At 39.4% G+C, this 20,491-nt stretch overlaps 1 protein-coding gene across 5 annotated transcripts in view; it reads right to left on the bottom strand.

Annotated features, from left to right (window-relative positions):
* Positions 1–20,491, bottom strand: part of DPP6 (dipeptidyl peptidase like 6) — a 545,428-nt gene that overhangs the window by 122,241 nt on the left and 402,696 nt on the right. For all 5 annotated transcript variants that reach the window (XM_030264257.4, XM_030264258.4, XM_002189663.7 and 2 more), the window contains exons 4-5: positions 14,686–14,780; positions 11,615–11,689 (exon numbers count right to left, since the gene is read on the bottom strand). In XM_030264257.4, the coding sequence (XP_030120117.3) occupies positions 11,615–11,689; positions 14,686–14,780 (170 nt within the window). The remainder of the gene's footprint in view (positions 1–11,614; positions 11,690–14,685; positions 14,781–20,491) is intronic.

The raw sequence follows: 20,491 nt of genomic DNA, 5'->3' as shown, positions 1-20,491 counted from the left end.
CCATGATAATAATCCTTTGTTAAAAGATCACTTTTCAAATTACACTTTTGAGAGCCTTATACTGCTGACTAGGCCAAAAAGGGAATTTTGAGGCCAGTTTGAGGATGTATGACTTTGTGACAGCAGCGGGGTGGAGTGGATGCTCTTTTTGTTGCAAATGCAGCTCCAGAAGCGAGTCAGGCCACAGGTATTAACAGGCAGCTCCTGTGCCAGCTCTCGCCCCTCGGAGAGCGTTAATCCAATCTGCCAACTGCTGCTGCACTCTAATTCAGCTCTGCCCTGCCAAGCAATTACAAAAGGCTCCTTTTGCTCCCGAGCCACCTGTCCCTCACAGCACTTCGCTGGCACCTCAAAGCCCTTGCAGTCACTGGCTTAAAGGACGACAGCTACATTTTTAACTGGTAAATAAAATGGGAGCTGCAAAGCACTCTGTAGGAGTTTTGCACCAGCCTTTGTGCACTTGTTGATGCTCAGGTTGTTGGGAGGTAGCTGCAGTGATGTTACAAAGAATTATGAATGAAGGTTATCAATAATGAGCTCATTCTTTCACTGATCGTTTTAATATTGAATATTGAATATTTATCAATATTCACTTCACAGATATGAACTCTCAGGTTTCCCCTCCCGCCCTCTAGTCAGAAACTTGGAAATGAGAATGAAATTATCTAGCACATAGTTGTGGTTCTAACACACCAAACAATATATCTAAGGAACAGAAGGAAAAGATGAACGAACATGATGTGTTACGAGTACAGGAGTAGCCTGAGGCTAAATAAAAGTTTTAGAAGGAGATAGCAATTACCTCAAATGCAGGAAACACAGAACACCTTCAGGTCCATACAAACACACTACAGAAACACACAACCATGATTCTCAGGAATATTTGGGATCATAATTATCACTGTATTGGGCCAAACACAAAGTCCATCCAGTTCACTTCCCTGCCTCAGTGGCCCAAAGCCAATTCGGACAGAAGCCTGGAGTTATCTGATTTACAGACATCCTTCCCCAAAATACTTTCCCAGGCTCTTGCACTTTGTAACTTGGAGTGCCTCTCTTTGCAGCTGTCTGCCTTGAGGGATGTCCCTGCCACTGCCCTCTCCAGTCATTCTTTACAAGCGTTTCCCCTTTTTGCACCTACAGACTCATGCAGCAACTCCCTTTTCCCAGACAATGGTGCCAAAAGCTTGTGTGGATTATGATTCCTCTCAGCAGCCTTTGATGTTTATTTTAGCCTTAGAATTACACCTTGAATTATCCTGTTTATAGAGGCAGCCTGGGCTAGCTGGTGGAGATGAGAGTTTAGAGGGTTCACATCCAAATTCACTCGACTGACTCTCACCTTCATTGTCTTTGGAGCTGCAAGTCTGAGGGATGAAGGACAGCATGAGAAAACAATGCTTAATACAGCTTTTAATGAAACATTAGATAATGCTTTCTTCCAAACAAACATTTCTTGAGCTGTGTGGACACTGACCGTGGAAATATTCTAAAAGGCTCTTTTTTTGTGAAGTTTACAATGCAAATGGTAAAGCTTTATAGCAATTATGTGAAAACCAAGCCATGAAAAAGTGCTGAATGCTTAGTATATCTAATTAATTTATTCATTTTTAAATAATTCGCTTTAGAGGTGGGAATTAAAAACTACAGAACCACAGCATATGTTCTTTCTATTAAAATTTACTCTTAACATGTAAAAATTGCTTTTTCTACTGTAGCAGCTGAGAATGGGACTGCTACAAAGAAGTCAGCACTGGCATTGAAATTTTTAAAGTGGGTCCTAGGCTCAGGGCACTTTTAGAAGACTTAAAGAAAAGAATCTGAAACAAGAAAGATGAGTCTGTCAGAAAGCATTGGAGAGCAAAAGTTTAAAAGCAGTGAAGTGGATGTGAAAGAAATGAAAAATATTCAGATGTATGCTAGGAACCTTGGTCAAAAATTCTCTCCCTGTTCAGTGAAAGATTAATTTTCCAGTTCCATATGAGATCAGAAGACTCAGAGCTGTATCTCAATGTACACACAGATCTAATTCACTGGAAGAGACAATTCTATATTCTGACAGGAAGAAAACAAACCGAAATCACACAGAAGGCAGGAAGACATTTCCTGTGTTGTCTTTGTGATGCTGTGGGCAACTTCCATGGGGTAAATGGTCTGTGATGATGAGGAGCATCTCTTTGGAAAGCAGGGGGAGAGCAAAGGGGACAGGAAGCAGCACAGAACCTGCCCTGCTCCTTGCCTGCTGCAGAACCCTCCACAGCCCTGCCATCAACAGCACCACTCTGCACACAGAGATATGAGGATTCAAGCATTTAAAGACATGAGTAAAGCCCTGTGATTCCTTTGCCTTTTCAAGAAAGAGCTTCTTGTGATCAGACAATAGAGAAAAAAGGAATAGAAGATTCCCTCTTCAAATCTGGGTCATTAGCTGCCCAAGGAGGAATATTAATTATTGGTTTTAACATCAAGCTGGTAAAAGCAGAGTTCTGCAGGCAGTTAAAGAGATAAAAGGCACTTGTTCAGGGTAAACACAGAGAGCCACACACTCCTTGGATTTAGGATGTAACTTGGCTAAAGAGGAGAACTTTTACGTCAGATTTACATTTCTGAGTACAAGAACTTCATTGGGTGCCCTGCATAGTAAGAGCTGTTTTTCCAGAAGAGGGCACTAAATATATAGATGTATTTTTTACTATTTCAGTGATTAAAAATTAAAAAAAATAAAAAGTACTGGAAATCAGAAGAAATAGATTATAGACTGCTTCATAAGTTTCTGTAGAGACAGCAGAATTAAATTCTTTCTAGTTTTGCCTTCTGATGCTTTTTAAATTACTGTTGCTTTCTCATTTTGTATGCTACTTCTAATATATTTCTTTCCATAACATTTTAAATAACCACCTATACTTATTACAATCCAGCACAAGCCAGGATGTTCATTGTCCCATAAACCTCAGGAAGCAAATTTATGATAAAAAGCAGTAACTCATCTTTAATATAATTCTGAAGCCTCTTTATGTTGCAAGGAATCTAATTATTTGTTAGATTTTATTTTTTTAAAATAATTTTGATACCGGTATTAATTTCATTCATTGTAAAGCAAAGTTACCCCATTTTCCACTAAGACAGATTCCCATACAAGTGCAAGAAGGAAAACTGTGATTATTTTAATGCTGTCTATCTGATTTTGACTATGTAGGAGACCTTGTACATTATTTTATGAAGGCTTCATTCAAAAACAAATTGCAATTTATTTTTAAGACATTTTATGAATCTTATTAGGACACTAACCTCTACCAGTTTGTTGAAGTTAGCTCACCTATACACTCAGAAAAGGAAGCAGAATGAGAAATCAAACCTTATGCAAGCTAAGAAAAATTGTTTATTTTTGTAACATAGTGTTTTGCCTTGAGGCTTTTTTTATTTTTTCCATCCCTGCTTGATTAAAATCTCATTTACTAAAGAAAATATTTACAGAGGAAGACTGCTGATAGCTGATACTGATACATAATACACCTATGTACTTTTGCATGACAGGCCAATTATATCTGAGTTTGGATGCTCCTCTGGTCTTTCCTGGAACTGTGGATTTGCTTTGCAGTTTACTGATGTGTATCTATGCCTGTGAATAAATGCAGAATATAGTTTATTGGCCTTTGCTACATAAGCAAGGCTGTCCAACTTAGACTGAAAAACAATTTTGCACTCAGTCATGTTTGTGCAATTTCTGTTGACATCTCCCAGCTCAATTCAGGAGGCTTCAGGTTTAGTTCTAATTCAATTTATCTGCATTATTAGGAAAACAGCAAGGGTTTAATCCATTGTTTTTAATAGGAAAGCAGTTAAAGCAGCTGAAGTCAGCAGACTCTGTTTTTAATGCATTTCAAGTTTTGTTGCAATGATCAGACTAAACAGTCCCTGGAGTGGAGAGAATGGAGACTGGATAAGAAATTGGGGTTTGGTGCAGTTTTACCAAAACCATTGCTATGCAGGGAGCAGGCAGCAGCAGAACTGGAACGTGGGCATGGAGGACTGCAGGCTGTGCTGAGCTTTGCTTCCCATCTCAGGCAAACACATCATGTTGTGTTTTATGAATGCTCCCCGACCATCATTTCAGAAGCACAGGTTTCCCCCTGGAAACATCCACAAAAACAGGGAGCAGTAGAGCCAAAAATCTGGTATCCAATGTGGTTTTGGCCCATGAGAAAGCTGCAGGTCCTAAGTCACCACAGTGGCTGACAGAGATAAATCATAGAATGGTTTGGCTTGGAAGATCATCCAGTTCCAATCTCTCTGCTATGGGCAGGAACACTTTCTACTAGACCAAGTTCCTTCAATGTTGAGATGATCCCACTCCAAGAATACCTGATGAGCAGGAGAGCACCCACTCTTTGCATGTTAGGGGTGCAAACATATTTTTCATGGATAATAGACACAAGCAGCCCCCATTCAGCCATTCCTCATTGCTGACACTCAGTGCCTATCGTTTCCCTTTTATTAAGAATGGAAAACAAAGTATGCAGATTTGGGATGTTTCTTTTCATTCCACTATTTTTTCCCATCAGTTTCTACTAAGTTACAATGGCAGACCTTTAATTTTAAATAAGAGCCCATGGCCCATGGCTCAAGGATCCTAACAAACCAAAATGTACCTACAGTATATTTCTTTGAGTTCCTAACCCCCTCTAACTTCTTGTTTAAACTATTTTTTTTCTCATTAAATCAAGCTGTTCCAAAGCAGAATTGCTGTCAAAAGCAAAGAACCATTAGGGCTGCATAAAGGAATTCAGTTCCTGCTGGAACTTTGTCAGGATTTCAAATGAACCATGAGGCTCCCCCGGATCAAATAAAGAATAGGTTTGGCCTGTTTTCTTCCCCTGTGTTAGCCCAAAATTGGCCCTGAAATTTAGCAATGTGAAATTAATTTCTGTGGTTTCTCCCTCAAAAGAAAACTCTAGGATTAAACTTGTCCATAATTATTTCTCCACTGGCCTGTAACTGTGTCCAAAAACTTCTATTCTAAACAAACAATGGGACAGAAATTGGTGGAGCGTTGACTGCTGAGCAGTCAAGAACAAACACTCTCACCATTTGATGACATGTTTGCTCAATTAGAGTGGGTATCCATCCTCCTAGAGTAAAAACTTTTAATTCTGTAAGCGTGTGCAGCAGAGAAGATTTGGCACAGAAGGGCCCTGCTGCTGAAGGCACGACTGAGGACACCTGAGAAGGCAGCGTTTGCACAACTGTAATAGAGTTTGGAAAACCCACGGATCCCCTGAGAGTTGTGTGGCAAACTTCCCTCTCTCTGTGCCACTGCAGATATCAAATATTAATTAGCCTGAAATAATTACTGATACCAACACAGGACAGCACGATGGTACATCTGACAGAGATATTGCTGCTTCTGACAGAAATATTGTTGAGATTCACTGGCAGGAAAACCTCCCAGCTGCTGAGGGTTCAGGTATTTGCAGCTTTGGTTTATTCAGTGAAAGGTGACCATGAAGAGCTCGCCTCCTGCCTTAGACAGACTCCCCCAGGTGGGACAGAAAAGCAAATGGGAGTATGGAAATGTTTTTGAATCAACCTTGTCTGAAGCCTTTGAAAATTCTGTTTCGTCTGTCTTGTTGAAAACAGCAGATGAGGGAATTTGTTCATGGTGGATTTGAGACTGGAAAAGATAGGCTGTCTTTCACAGAGACCAGATTCATAATTAAAAATTACCACAACAAGCTCTTTTAAAATAAAATATCGCCTTTAAATGTTGTCAAACTATAGCTGCTGCTTCAGCTTCGAATCCAAAGTAAACTATCACCCACAAAATTAACCTCTTCTGTGCTGTTAGCACATTCTTGCAACACTTCTGGACACACAGGCCTTAGCTTTAATGAGGTAAATGTAGCTGAAGCTGCTGTTCTACCACAAAGAGGTTAAACAGCACTTATCAACAAGGTTATCGCACTACTGATCTTGGCTGTTAAAATAAAAATCACTCAAAAGAGGATCTGTAAGAAGAAGGAAGAAAGGTGGGCCCCACCTTCATCCCTGATGCCCCACAACAACCTCACTGCAAGCCCACACATAAAAATGCTCCCACTTTCAGAAGCTGTGAGCATTTTATTGAAATAATAAAGATTAGCTGAATTGTATTAATAATATTTATTCTATGGGAAGTAACTGAAGGTGTTGCTTTCCTGAAAATTTAGAAAATTACCAGATTTGATGACTGGCTGGCCTATGTGTTTCCACTAATTCATTAATAACTTTATTTCTGCTCATTAAAAAAGCACTGGATGACTACAGTCATATAGCTCATTCTTATTCACAACTACATTCATACAGTTGGTGAACTGAGAAAAGAGAAGATACTCTGCCTGAAGATACACACATGCACAGATGTAATAACAGAAATATTTTATCTGATATAAACAGTATTTGGATTGAGTCCTTTTCTTCTTTTTGTTTAGTAGGTGCTTTATCCTAATCCATTATTTATCCTAGTAACAGTAACTGTTTCTCACAAGTATAAAAAATTACAGTGCTTCAGGCTTGAAAATGTTGGGAAAAATAATTTTATCCAGCAGCCTTTGATATAAGTGAACAATATCCTTATATTGTGCAGCTTTCCAACAGAGGAGTCATTTGGATTTATGAACAGTGATTCAAAACTGTATTCACATTAAAAAGAGGATATGAAAACCATAAACTTAAGGTTTTTACCTCAAAATGGCCCCCTCAAAAACTAATAATTTACAACAAACACCAAAAATTAAATAACAATCAATAAACCAGCATTATTTTATGACAGAAATATTCTATCTGTGCTCACTTTATCATGAAATCACTAAACATTTTCAGTGTTCCTGAAAACAACATTGGGTGAGAATTAAAAAAAAAAAAAAGTGAAATATATTTATTGCCATATAAAGAAAACAGATTTATGTAAGCCTATTTCTAGGCCTGGTAAATCCATTTCAATTAAGCAATAAATATCATGACTACAGTCTGAGCTGTATTACTGATGATAGTTATGACAGTGTTCAATTTTCAGAGGTATATTTATCATAATAATGTTTATCACCTAACTCAAAAGGATGTTATGAGGATACATTAATATTTATACCCATTAGTGTTTTGGAAATAACACGCATTATGTTATTTTAATTTTTACACAACTAATTAAATTAGGATGAGGTTGTAATTGGACTATAAGCACAAAACCCATTCATTTCACATAAAACCAGACTTGGGGAAATAATAAAAAATAGTAACAACAATAGTAAAATTGTTGTTGCTATTGTAAAATAGTAACAGCAACAATAGTAATATTGTTGCTTTCTAAAATAGTGCTTTTTTTACTTCTTTCACACTCTAAATACCAACTCTTAAGTTTTGTTCTGGGTCTTTCTGAGCTCTCTTTTGTTCCACCACTCATCTCAGAGATACAGGCAGGAAGAACAGAAATATTGAACTCACCATATGAACTAGGCTAAAAAATAATTATTGAGTGTGTTCTAATTACAACAATGATTAATTTGTTCCAGCCATTTGGATTAAAAAAGAGCATTTCTTTTACTGCAAAATAGGTAACAGCATCTGTTGTATCAGCTGCAAAAGTCTCTGAGCCCTAACTTTGTTCAGAAGCCTTTGCAGTTTGGTCCATGCTAACCAGCAAGCATTTCTAAGTGAAATTGCCCTTAACTGGCACAAACACAGAAATGGGCTGGTAAAACTGGAGACAAATAGCAAAAAGTTTTGAGAGGAATCTTGGCAGCTTTAATTCCTCTCTTGCATGATGACAACACTGATTCCTAATAAAGGCAATTAAATATTCACTATTTAACATCTCACTACATCACTCCAGAAAATAAAGTTTTCTTCTGAGATATTTCCTGTGTTTCTTTTATTCCATTACACAAACTCCACTGGTAACTGGCTGCCACACAAAGCTGCACAAGCTTTAGTCGCTCATCTTTATTCTTACCTCAGTCACAGAAATGCCATGAGATTTAAGGGTTGCTTTGTCACTTGGCTATTCAGGAAATCCCTTTTGGAGACCAGGGGTACCCACAGAGGTGGTGCCAGCCCAAAGACCTGTGTGTGTCCCCAGGAGGCACACGGGGAGCACAGAGTTTGCCCATCAGTGATGCTGGAGCTTCGTGCTGGGCATGAGTGTCCTTGGTCTGGCAGCACCAGAGACAAGTGTGAGCCTCTGCCCCCCTTCTGCTGAGCTGCTGTGGCCAAACCCCATTTACCCATGAGTTTTGGGGTTATTAAACCCCATATCAGAGCCCCACACACTTGTTTTGGTGAAGGATGATTTCAAATCAAAGTTTCCCCATGGAGGTGTTTATTCCCCAATGCTTTCCCGAAATTTCACTCTGCTGTTTCAGCCTCAGGTAGCACCTTGTTATGGTGTAAAGAAACTAAAAATAAACAGCAGAAAAACTGTGGGAGTATTTCAAGACGAAGAGGCTTGGTACCTTTCCTGTGACCTTTCCAGAAAAAGAACAAATCTTCTGTGTTCAAGGTTAGAAAAGCTCCCTATTAGCACAAGGCTTACCCAGAATATTGCTGCCTGAAAGATTAAACTTCTGTAAATATAAGCACTGCAAAAAAAAAGGATTTACAATGAAATCTGACAGCCAGGCCAGCCACAATGTACCCACACCAGCCTCACAGCTGTCTGCCAAGCTTCCTGGGAGAAATATATTTTAAGGAACGTGCTTTAATTCATTATCCTTTAAAATGATGAAGTGATACGACAGGAAAACACACATTAGCTGCCTCAGTGTCTCTGCAAAATAGGTGTCTGGCAGTTCAGTGCTGTGTTGTTCCAGTGTGGGTGTCAGTGCTGTCACCCAGACCAACACTGAACAGACATGCCTCTGTGCAAATAAATAGAAAAATATAGAAGCAGCTATTACTGGAAAGAAATGACTTTGTGGCACTTTTCTTTAAAATATTCCGCTTCATTGGAGTGACACCTTGTGCTCTTCTATTTTGATGTTTATTCCTGACTGGTATTAAACGTAGAGGCTGAATCAATTCATTTCAGAATTCAGGCAAATTATTAATTCATACTATGCATATTAAAGCAGCACAACTGTGTTAAAATATGATGAAAATATCTATACTCACAAACAATTAAAAGGCAGCACATCACACTTTCAAATGCCAAAAAAAAAAAAAGAAACCATTTCTGATGGCTAAAAAATAAGTATGCAATAATTCCAAGAAGCTCCTTTTTTGAAATTGTAGAATTAAACTTTAAAGGCATGTCCTCTGCCAGTACATCTCCTGAAATCTCCTTTTGACTTTGCAACAAGGACAACGGCCCAAGGCTTTGCTAATCAATTCCTTGTGTTGCAGAAAACAGGGTAATTTAAATTTTGTCCAAGAATACAGTTTGAAATGCAGAAATGTGAAGAGCTAACTAACATGCAATTATTTGTAGCCACAGTCTGCATACCAAGGGAGAAGAAAGCTGAAGAAGTAATTCAACAGTTATTGCCATTTTAATATAGAGAACCACCCATCATGGCTTAAGGCTGCAACAACCAAGACTGAACCCAACTACCCCTCTATTAGAGAGCTTCAAAACAGAACAAAACAAAACAAAACAAACCCAAAAAATTTTCTTTTCTCCTTAAACATGGATCTTAAAGGAATAAAAGCGGGTTTGTTTTGGTTCATTTTGCTTCAGGAGCTCTTGCTATATATGAATAGCTGAGCAATTTGCAATGTTCTTTTACAGTAAGTATATGCCACATCCTGAGACATTCCCAGAGAATGTTTTCAGCTTCCCACCCTGGGTTTTCCTTTCTAGAAGAAGATGTGGTGTGATGCAGGCAGCACCTGGCTGTGTGCTGCTCTCTCTTCTTAAGAACCACAAACTTTTTTGTGTTTTCCTGTACCTCAAACTCACAGGTCTGCAAGCACTGATGTGCAGAGAGGAGGATGCAGAAGAAGCACATCCAGCCCATCCCTTTCCATTCCCATTCCCATTCCCATTCCCATTCCCATTCCCATTCCCATTCCCCTCCTGCACGTTGCCCACACCAAGCACTCCTCCCCAGACTGAACACAAACTCTGGGCTGTCAAAGCCCCCCTAACTCTGCTTCTTTCAGATCTTCAGTGTGCAGTCCTTTCAGTGGATAAAGGTTAAGAATAAAAAGTTTATTTCTCGTTACTGTTTTTCAGAAATTTTACTTTTTCTCTCTCCTTTTTTTTTTTTTTTTGGTTGGGTTTTTTATGAGCTTTTTGTTTTGTTTTGTTATTAAAGGCATTTTTCTGTCATTCTCAGAGAAACTAAGAAAGCCCTCCCTCCTCAGGGCTTTTCCACCCTACACAGTGCATCTGAACAGAGTTGGCACAGACAAAGGCTGATGTCCACTAAAAGAACTGAATTTTGCAAAGCATCTCTGGCTCACAAGGCAGGGAAATTTGAGAGAAAGGCTTTGGTCCCTCAGCTGTCTCTTCCATGTTTAGAATTAACTTAACACTTCCCCATCCATCTCTGTCTAGAACTAAGTTAAGCTTCATGTAAGTGAAGTCACACCATCAGTAATTTCCCAAGAAAAATCATTATTAATTACTTCTAAAGTTTCTGATACAGTTTTATTTTCCCTTTTTCTAAAACCAGGCATGCTTCTTCTGACTTTCACAGCACCAAGTCTGGAATAACTCCAAAGACAATGTCAGAGAAATCAGATGAGCAATAGAGCTACAACTTTCACTACCAAAAGGACCCACAAATTTCCTTTGGTTAGCAGCTGAAACGTTATTTACATTATGGAAAAAAAAACAATTACAACTGTCAGTGAATTAATTATTTTAATTTTGAAGAATTGGTGATATTCTTAACTATGGAAACAAAATATATAGGGCTTATAGTTAATCCAAGTAGTAGAGCATAGCTATCACTCAAACATTTCAGGCCTTATACCAGCAGAATTGAGAAAGACAAAAATATTATTCATGAAGAAGAATTGCTTCCCCCATGTTTGATTCTTTGGTCATCATTTAAAAATGACTCATTACATTTTTCCCTTTTGAAGTCTGGTAAAAAAATTTGCTGTAATCCAGAACTTAGTATCAACCTAATGGTGATTTTTTACAAATGATTTATACCTAACCCTCAGAAGAAAAGGATTTATAATGAAAGTGATAGCTCAAGCCTAACTGCAGCAGTGGGAATGGTGACACCATAATTAATGTATTATTTCAGTTGTGGGAGACACTGACAGTAGCTTTTTGTTCTGAGGAAAGAAATTTATAGGGTGATGGAAAAAGGCACCGTGGAAAAAAAAAAATCACAGAAGAGGAATAGAAATCCTTGTAGCAAAGACATGTCCTTACAATCCCCCTCCCGGAGGCTATAAAATCCTGGCAGTGACAGTGTTTCCTCACAGTCTAATTTATACCTTTCTCCTCTACTAGATGGCAGTGTGACATGCTCTCAGAATTGCTAAGTGAGGGGTTTTTTTGCTTTCTTTCATAGGAAGCAATTAATTTAAAATATCATCTTGCTGGCATAAAAGTCAAAAAAAAAGAAAAAAAAGAAAAAATTGCCACAGGCTGTGTATTTTGAAATCAAATCTGTTTACTTACAGGTTCAACATCGAAGGCAAATAGTGCATATTCCCTGTCAGGTGACACCTCATACCGGATAGCCTTTAAGGAGACCTGGAAAATAAATACAGTTTTGAAACAAATGTTCTTCAGTTTTCAAGCAAATGACACTTAGAAATAATTGTTATGATCATCTCTCTAAGGATGAAGAATATTGCCAGAATTAAGTGTCTTGAAAAATACAGTTTGTTTTTTTTAAACCTCTGAAATGTTATGTGGGCACTCACAAGGGAAAGAATAAATGTGTTGTGACTCAGAGCAGGCAGCTATATCAAAAAACCCAGAATTTTCCTTACTGCACAGTGGCTGGTGAGGTGGCAGGTGTAGGCAGTAGTTAGTAGAAAGCTCTGATAAATGGCAATTTATTAATTTCCTCTCATTATCTGTATTCACTGCCCAGTGCAGGAGATAAAAAAAAATGTAAATAGCTTCTGGAGCAAATTAGTAATAGAGACAACACTACCTCCCCCAATTAAGATAACCCAGAAGAAAACTATTCTGTTTTCCCCTGTTAAAAGTTTTTGGGATGCTGCAGCAGTTCAGTGCACCCTGACCTGTGTTCTGCAAAAATCAGCACTGTAAATCTCACTAACAAGAAGAAATGCCAGGGTATCTCAGACTTGCCAGGAATTACCTTTTTCCAGCCCCACTTTTCATTTGTGTAGTGAAACCATTTCTCCTCCCCAGTATGTTTCAATATAATGCATTGCTGGCACAGATGGCACCAAGGTCAAAGAGAGGTGCCACTAACACATCACTCATCCACTGCCTTTTAAATCTCACCCTCTCACATAACAAATTAGATGCAAGTCCTTGAGAGAGCAAAACTGAAAGGGGAATTGGGGAAAGTCCTCCACAAGACCAGAGGGGATGGATGAGCTGTGGGGGGAGCCCAGGGGACAGCCAGAAGCAGAGGGGACAGGTGGCACCATCACAGAATGATTTGGGCTGGGAGGGACCTTTAAAAGCTGCCCAGTCCAATCCCCTGCAATGAGCAGGTGTTGGAACTCAAAATGTCCCTCAGACATTTTTGGAGGTTCCAGGCCCAGGTCAGAAGCATTTGAGACCCTGGCAGGCAGCTGGAAACAGCTGTGATTTTGGGTTTGAGCCATGGAGTGATTTACCAACCTTGCAGGAAGAAAAAGAAGTCACAAAAGTTTAGATGTTATAGTAGAAGTAGTTACAAAGCAAAGGGAAGAATTTTTGAGTGCTGTACAGGGGGGTTTTAGGTCTTGTACAGGGGGGTCAGAGGTTTTAAGATGGAGGGATTTGGGCCTGCCCTGTCCTCCCTCTTTCTTCTTCCTTCCCTCCATGTTCTTGGTGATGTTGGCACTCACAGATTGGTTTAGAGTAGAAAAGCACCATTTAATATAGGCAGTAGGTATTGGGGGAAAACTGTAAACATTTATCACATAATGTACCATATAAAAGACAGCAGCAGCCCTGGGCGGGGAGAGAAGAAGCAGTCGGGAGTCAGAGAGGATGTCAGGGTGTGTGTGTGCCTCTGCCTGAGCTGCTGAGCAAACCACAGCAGCCTGAGAAGAAAATCTTTTAGATAACATGCAATAAACTGCCTTGAGACCGAACAACAAGAGGCTGCTGAGTTTTCTTTAGAAGCACGGGGTAGAGGAGAGATTTTCCCGCCCCATGGAGCCACCTCTGACCCAGGGTGAGCTCCGGCAGCAGGGACAGCTTCAGCCAGCCCGGGCTGCTCCGAGTCCCACCCACACTGATCCTGAGCATCTCCAGGGAAGGGGCAGCCACCACCTCTCTGGGACATCTCCTGGGCTGCTGAGCCGGAGCAGCTCAGGACGGGGAGGGATGGGGAGCCTGGGCACCAGCAGTGGCAGCATGAAGGAAGATTTATTTACAGAAGACAGATATTATTTACTATTCTGTTAACAACACGGGGAAGGAGAAACATGACCAAGTAGCAAAAGTTTTCTGCCCCAGGGCTGGGAAGGAAGAGGAAAAAGACAATGTGTCTGAGTAAATGTAATGGCAGCTCTTGCACTGGGGCTTGCTGGGTTAATGTGGAGGTGACCTGCAGATGTATTTACTGAGAGGGCAGAGGAACAAAGGTAGAACAGGCAGTGGGGTGGAAAATGGCATGAAAATGTAGGATTTTCTTATAGCACTGTGCTTTTCTTACAAACTGCAACAATTAAAAACCAGTGGAATAAACAGGAGGCCAAATGGAAGTAATTTGACTTCAACAGACCTTGACATTAAAGGAAGCCAGCCCATTCCCTTAGAATTGTAAAGAAAAGAGTTACACTCTAGTAAAAGAGGATTGCTTATGCAATGCAGTAAAATTTGAAGGTTAAATGCAGCATGTAAAGTTTAAGTTTGGGCCCTGACATAATAATTTGGTGATAGATTCTTTGTCTCATTAAAAAGTAATTAATACAATTAATGTACTAACTTCTGCCACAATGCTGGTTTCATCTACTACACAAAACAATGCTACAAAACACTTCTATCACTAAAAACAATGCTCTGTATCAGATGTGACTTTGTTTTCTTTACATTCATTTTAATAGTCACCTATTAACTTCTTCCCACAACAATTTCTTAGGGTTTCTCTCAAATACAGTTTCACTTCCATTCCTTAACACTACTCATAAAAAACACTGAAATTACATTTCAAACATTAGGCAAGAAAAATCAGCAAATGCACAAATAAAAAATAAATATTTGCGTGAAGAAATGTTGAGAATGACAACAGACAGTAAATGATATCAATTGTCCTTTTTATTAAGTATGCAGAGATGAGAATTATGCATCTTTCAATTATAGATGATATGCAAGACTAGCTGCAAATCTCTATATGATACTTTCCAGAAGTATGGGAGAAACTGAGCTTGCAGAATAATAACAAAAGCTGGAGTTCAATCTCACATTATCCATCACTGCATAGCCCATTGTACCACCAGTGAATTGCTTCTCCTTGACAACACATGAAGTCAAAACCCAAGTCATTTTCTGCTTTACTGATCCAACTGCAAGAGAGCTGTGAAATTCAGCTACTTGTCATAGAAAATACTTACAATTTTTTTGTTTTCTATTAATATTGTTGAACTGTTGGTTTCGACATTCCTCAGAATCACTGTGCCATTCTGGTTTCTATAAATGAATTCATTATCTGCAAGGAGGAAAACAAAAGGTCATTAAGGAAATCTGAAATTGTGTTTGTGTGGAATCTAATTACGGTCTTAAAACCAAAAGTACTGCTGGGAACTTCTTTCTGAAGAACTCAAATTATTTTTAAACATTTTTAGCCACTGCTAAAAGTGGCTCTGAGGACAGCCATAAAGCAATGTGGTTGGTGTTTGTCATATATTTATTGTGCCACACTTTCCCTTAGAAGAGTGCAGGAGTGACCTGTTTTGAATGTACATACACAACTTGCTATATAGTTAGTGTAGAAAACAAGGTCAAAAAAACCCATTCTTTATGATTACAGGTTTCTGAGTTCCACAGTCTCTGTAGGAGTTTAATAAGCCTGGAAAGCCTCTGAAAGTGAAAGGCAAATGACCCTCTAACAAAACAGATTCTGGAACCTAATATTGTGTTCCAACTCTGACATTTGTTCCGCAGACTTATACCAGCAGGAGAAACATGCAGAGAAATCACCATTTTCACATGAAACAAGGCAAATCAGCTTGTCTCTGTGCACTTTGGGACCACTCCAGCTCTCAAGACAGGTGGACAAGAACAAAAATACGGGAAAGAGTGTCCAGCTCTCAAAGCAGACAACCTGCCTGACAGAAAGGCTGGGGCAGACATATGAAAGGGACTCCAAATGAGGGTTAGGTAGCAGGTCGAAAGTTCAGGATAAAAAACATTACAACAATAAAGGCACGTCAGAAACTGAAGTTCAAGCCTGATCAGTGCTTACACGCACTGCCCTGCAGATAAAACATAAAACAGAAGTCCCAAGCACTCTGCCATTAAAGGAATCAGCAGTTTTTCTCGGCACAGGACTAGGGTTATGGTTTTTTTGCAACTTGCCTAACTGAGAACTGATGGATCCTACCAAACCTCTGCTTCATGTTGCTGTCGAGGCAGGATGGGAATGAAGAGACACAGATCAGAAGGCTGTGAGAGTAAAACTCTGATTTATTCAAAATACACTACTCTTTTATACAGAGCTTCATGAGGACCTACTCCATTGGTCCTGAAGTGAAAACAATCTACAGGTTTGGTGCAAAGTTCTTGATGCACGGTGCTAGAACTTAACTATAAACAATGTGAAAAACAAGAGAGATAAATAATTATTTACATTCTTCTCCGGCTCTTTCCCAGGCTTTTGCCTGGCTAGAAATTCTCAGTTTCTTTCTTTGACTGAATCTGAGACCCACAGCTTCCAGTTCCAGCTGGAGAAACAATTCCTCACCACCTATCATTGTGGTGGCTGCCCCAGGAATGTCACCATGATGCAACAAGGGCTAGGGACATGTGGGTGGTTTATCATTACCCATGGGGTGTCCTGGGATGAGTCAAAGGAGAGTTTAAATCCTCTAGGATATGTACAAGCACAAACCCAGCTCACTGTAACTGCAGAGGTGTGCACTGCCCAGTTACTAAAGGCAACACTGGGTTTGGACACTTGGTTCTTTCAAAACCAGGGTGTGCAGACCTAGCATTCTCCTTATCCATGTTCCAGTCTTTTATTTCCAACCTGGTGATGATAATCCTCATCACAGTCACTAACCAACTTTATAAAAGGCTCTGAAGGTGCAGATGAAAAGCTTCTACACTCTACTTATTGCTGTTAATAAAAAAAAAAAAAAATCTTCTCCTCCATATCACAGATTCACAGGTAAGTGGAAGAAGAAGAAATCTTCTCTGAGATTGAAATGAATCAGATTCTCTAAGGGCAAATGGTTGCTGCAATAAAGTTGACCCTCTCAAAACCACAAAATTTTAGGGACTTTAAGATTCTCAGAGTCCAAATCAGAGCAACAGCTCTTTAGACTCATAGACAAAGATCTCAAAGCATAATTCTTTTTTAAACTATGGAATAAATTTTATTAGCAACTCCTGTCTTAAATAAAAAAAAAAAAAAAAAGAAGGATTTTAATTAGATTGACTTACATTTATCATTACAGTATTCCTTCATACAAACACTTCTCTTAACAAACTAAGAAACTTAAACTTGAGAAAGAACTGATTGAACAGAGCAAGGAGAGAAGTCAAAAAAGTCATAAACAGTATGGAGAAGATAGATAAGGGATGCTTATTCCCTGCCTTTTCCAAAATAAGTATGGAAGGCACCAGGTGACACCAGTCAGTGTCAGGTTCAACACAAATAAAAGGGATTATTTCTTCATGCTGAAGGCAAACAAACTGTTGAAGTCACAGTCCCAGAACAGAGCAGGTGCCAGGGCTGCAGGTGGATCCAAACTAGAATTATAAAAATGGAAGAAAAATCCATACAAGATTATATGTCTTGAAGGGACATATAATGGATACTTGAAGGCTTTTCAGGAAGCCCTTGAGCCAGCTATTGTGAGGGACTAAAGGAATAATCTGAATCCTCAACTTGAGAAATTTGCCTGCTTTTCAGAATCTTCCCTAAGTATTTGCCCTTGTCCTGGGCCATATGCCAGAAGAGAAAATCTCTGGGGTCTGATCCAGCAGCGACTTATTTACAGGTCTAACTTCCAGCTTCTTAAGAAAAGTGTCCAGATCCTTAAGAAAAGTGTTTATGCCAACAATTTAGGAAGTAAGACAATAAAAAATTTAATGCTTCGTACATACCTGGTCTTTATATACTCAGGTCACAAAGACTGAAGCATTATTTGTTACAAGAGGAAAGTATGCAGCCTAAATTTTTATTTTCCAGAAATATTTCAGGCATTCCAGAAAAGAAACAGGAAAGAATTAAACTGAGAGACAGACTATTACCTAATTATCGGACATGTTGAAAAAAATTACTGCTTTAATAATCACCCTCTGTCAACAACACAGAATGTTTTCCAATTATACACTAAGTTCAAGACAAAAAAAATCATGTTTTAAACATGGCCAGTGAAACATTTGGATAATTGTAAGGCTCTCAGGATATATCCTAATTACAGAAAAGAAAAGAGAGATGAAATTAAGCTCCAAGTTCAGACCATAGGTAAAGTAGCTTATTAATCTAATGAGTCTGTGAATCTGTTTCTTGAACATTGTAGGAACTGCCCATAATGACATTGCTACCAAATTTTATTGCTCCTTATGCTCCAAAAAAACCCATAACATTTTAATAAACTATGAAACTTCAAGATGACATAAAAGTTGCTCCATTGTTGGAAGTAGGAGATAACAGACCTTCCCATTATTTGTTAAACAGTAACAGGCTTAAAATCAGGTGCTAATCTGCCACTTGTACTTTTAGAATGCATTAAAAAAAAGAATAAATGAAGCAGTGCTGATTTGTTAGGGCTCTAAATCTTGCCATTATATTCAATTCCAGCCATCAACACGCTGTCTGAGTTAATGAACAGAAAATTGGTCTGCTTAAGAGAAGAACAAATTGATCTGTGTTATATTCCAAACAAAACACTGTGAGGTTTAGCTGGGTCTTAGTTCTCAAAAGATAAATCATATTCCTGGACTTCTGTTTGGAAATGTGTGATTTGTTCCAGTGCAAGAGCATTGATTTAAATGGGACATACCTCAATCAAAGGCAGAAAGCAATGCAGTGGCCCCTGTCTGTAATGAATTCTGTCCAGCAAGATGATGAGAATTTGCAGCCTGATTTATAGTTGTCACCAGAGCTGATAAAGGTCATCACTGACTCTCATTTTTTATATCTGCCTTTCTTTGGGGCTGTGTTCAGTATAAATGATGCTGAAATTTATAATTTTCAGGCATGCTGCCATTTATTCCATTTCTTGAATCTTGGATTTTTTCCATCTGTTCTTCACCCAAGAAGTTGTGGCTGCCCCACCCCTGGAGGTGTTCAAGGCCAGGATGGTTGGAGCTTTGAGCAATCTGGTCTAGTGAAAGGTGCCCAGTGGGGATGGAACTGGGTGATTTTTAAGGTTTCTTCAACCCAAACCTCTCTCTGGTAGCAATAGCAAAGTTCACTTTTCCAACTCCTCACCTCTCTTTCAGCTTCCAGAAAATTTTCTGGGTGGTAGATCACATTTCCTGACTGTGAATGTAGACACAGATATGTAGTCACACTTGTAAAAAGTGACTGATTGCAAGAAACAACGATTACCAGAAATAGTGGATCAGCCTTGGGGCTGTACAGAGTCAGTGCAGAGGAACTGGGGAGGCCTGGGGAGAAACTTTTAAGCAGAAAAGGTGAAATCATAAACCCCATCTGCTTCCCTGCCTTGAATTCAGTCAGAAAAAGCACAGGCAGAGAAAACAGACCCAGGGAGAGGGAGCTCATGTCCCTTGGAGCCACTGAACCCTCACCAGGAACAGCACAGACAGACTGGGCACCAGACAAAACAGCTCAGCACAGTGGGCAAGAAAGTTTGGGACAACTTTACTTCTAGAAGGAGTAAGTTGGAGTGCTGGCAGTGCAAAGAATTTGAAGGAAACACATCCATTGACAGGAACATAGCATCAGTGCCCAAAAAATTTAGTGCAGTAAAACTTCTCTGAAGTCCACATTACCAGAGAGGAAAGACTGGTTTATAAGATACTGGCAGGACCATGCCTATGAGGAGAACTTTCATTATTTGTCAGGGATTATGGAAAGCAGAAAGGAAAACGGAGTGATAAAATATGAAAACAAAAACTATTTAAATACAGCTCTAAATATTTAAATGAAATTGTAATTTTCTATCATTTTAATAACTGATGAATGAGAAGTATATAGAAAAAGGTTATGAAATCCACATGCAGCAAGTCAACAGCAAGAAATAGTGAAAGAGAGAAGGTAGACTCAGGACTTTTAGGGCTACTCCAGCCTAGATCAACAGATTTGAGGAAAAGACAACTTTTTAAGTCCTGCTCAACAGACATGAAAGATAATTGATAATTGAATGAGTCTCAGTATGATAAAAGCCAGCATCAAGGGAATTATCATTTTCAATCCCTAAGATTAAGGAAGATTGATGAATAAAGGAAATTTAAGTCCTGAAGTTGTTCTAAGCCATTTCAGATAAATGAGCCTCCAGATACCAGCAGGACTGGCAAACCTATTACCCTGTGTCAGGAGAGCAGAGAGCAGCAGGGACCTGGTGTGTCCCCTGCCCTTGTGTGTCACTTTGCACGGGGCCACGTGTAGGGATGCTGGGATGGAGCTCTGCACTGGCACAGAAAATGTCACAGGGCCACCAAGAGACCAGTGGCACCCTTCTGTCATTCCTCATGGGGGAAAAAAGAAAAGTTTTTGTGGGGTTTTTAATGACCCAGAGCAGTCAGGTCTTTGGTGTTTTTTCTTACATCTGAAGGAGTCTTGCAGGGGCCCTGCAGCCCTGCCCAGGGTGGTGCACAGCATCACTCAGCCCTTGGCCAGGCTGAGCCCACCCTCACTGAGCTGACAACAGCACCTGAACCAGCCAAGGCTTTCTTGGCAGGTATTGATCAGGAACATCTGGATATCATTCACCATCTATCAAACTAACAGGATGTAGTATTTTCAACAGGATGTTGCTATTTTCAACAGGATGTAGTACAGTAGTGTTCCTTTGGAAAGACGCGTGAGGATCAGGCAGTGGACTTACAATTAAAAAAAAAAAAAATCTTCTGTTTGTTTAGTAGCTCAGCAAATTTTCTGAAGGGCCAGGTGAGCCCCAGAACTGAATTTCAGAGTCAGTTGTTTGTTGGGTACATGCTGTAAATATCAAATAGATGCACTGCAGCATGTCTTGAAAGAACAACAGATCACAGCACTAAATG

Source organism: Taeniopygia guttata, chromosome 2 (genome assembly GCF_048771995.1).
Source record: "Taeniopygia guttata chromosome 2, bTaeGut7.mat, whole genome shotgun sequence".
NCBI lineage: Eukaryota > Metazoa > Chordata > Aves > Passeriformes > Estrildidae > Taeniopygia > Taeniopygia guttata.
Note: the sequence above shows the minus strand (reverse complement) of the source record. Positions and strands in the feature narration are given on the sequence as shown.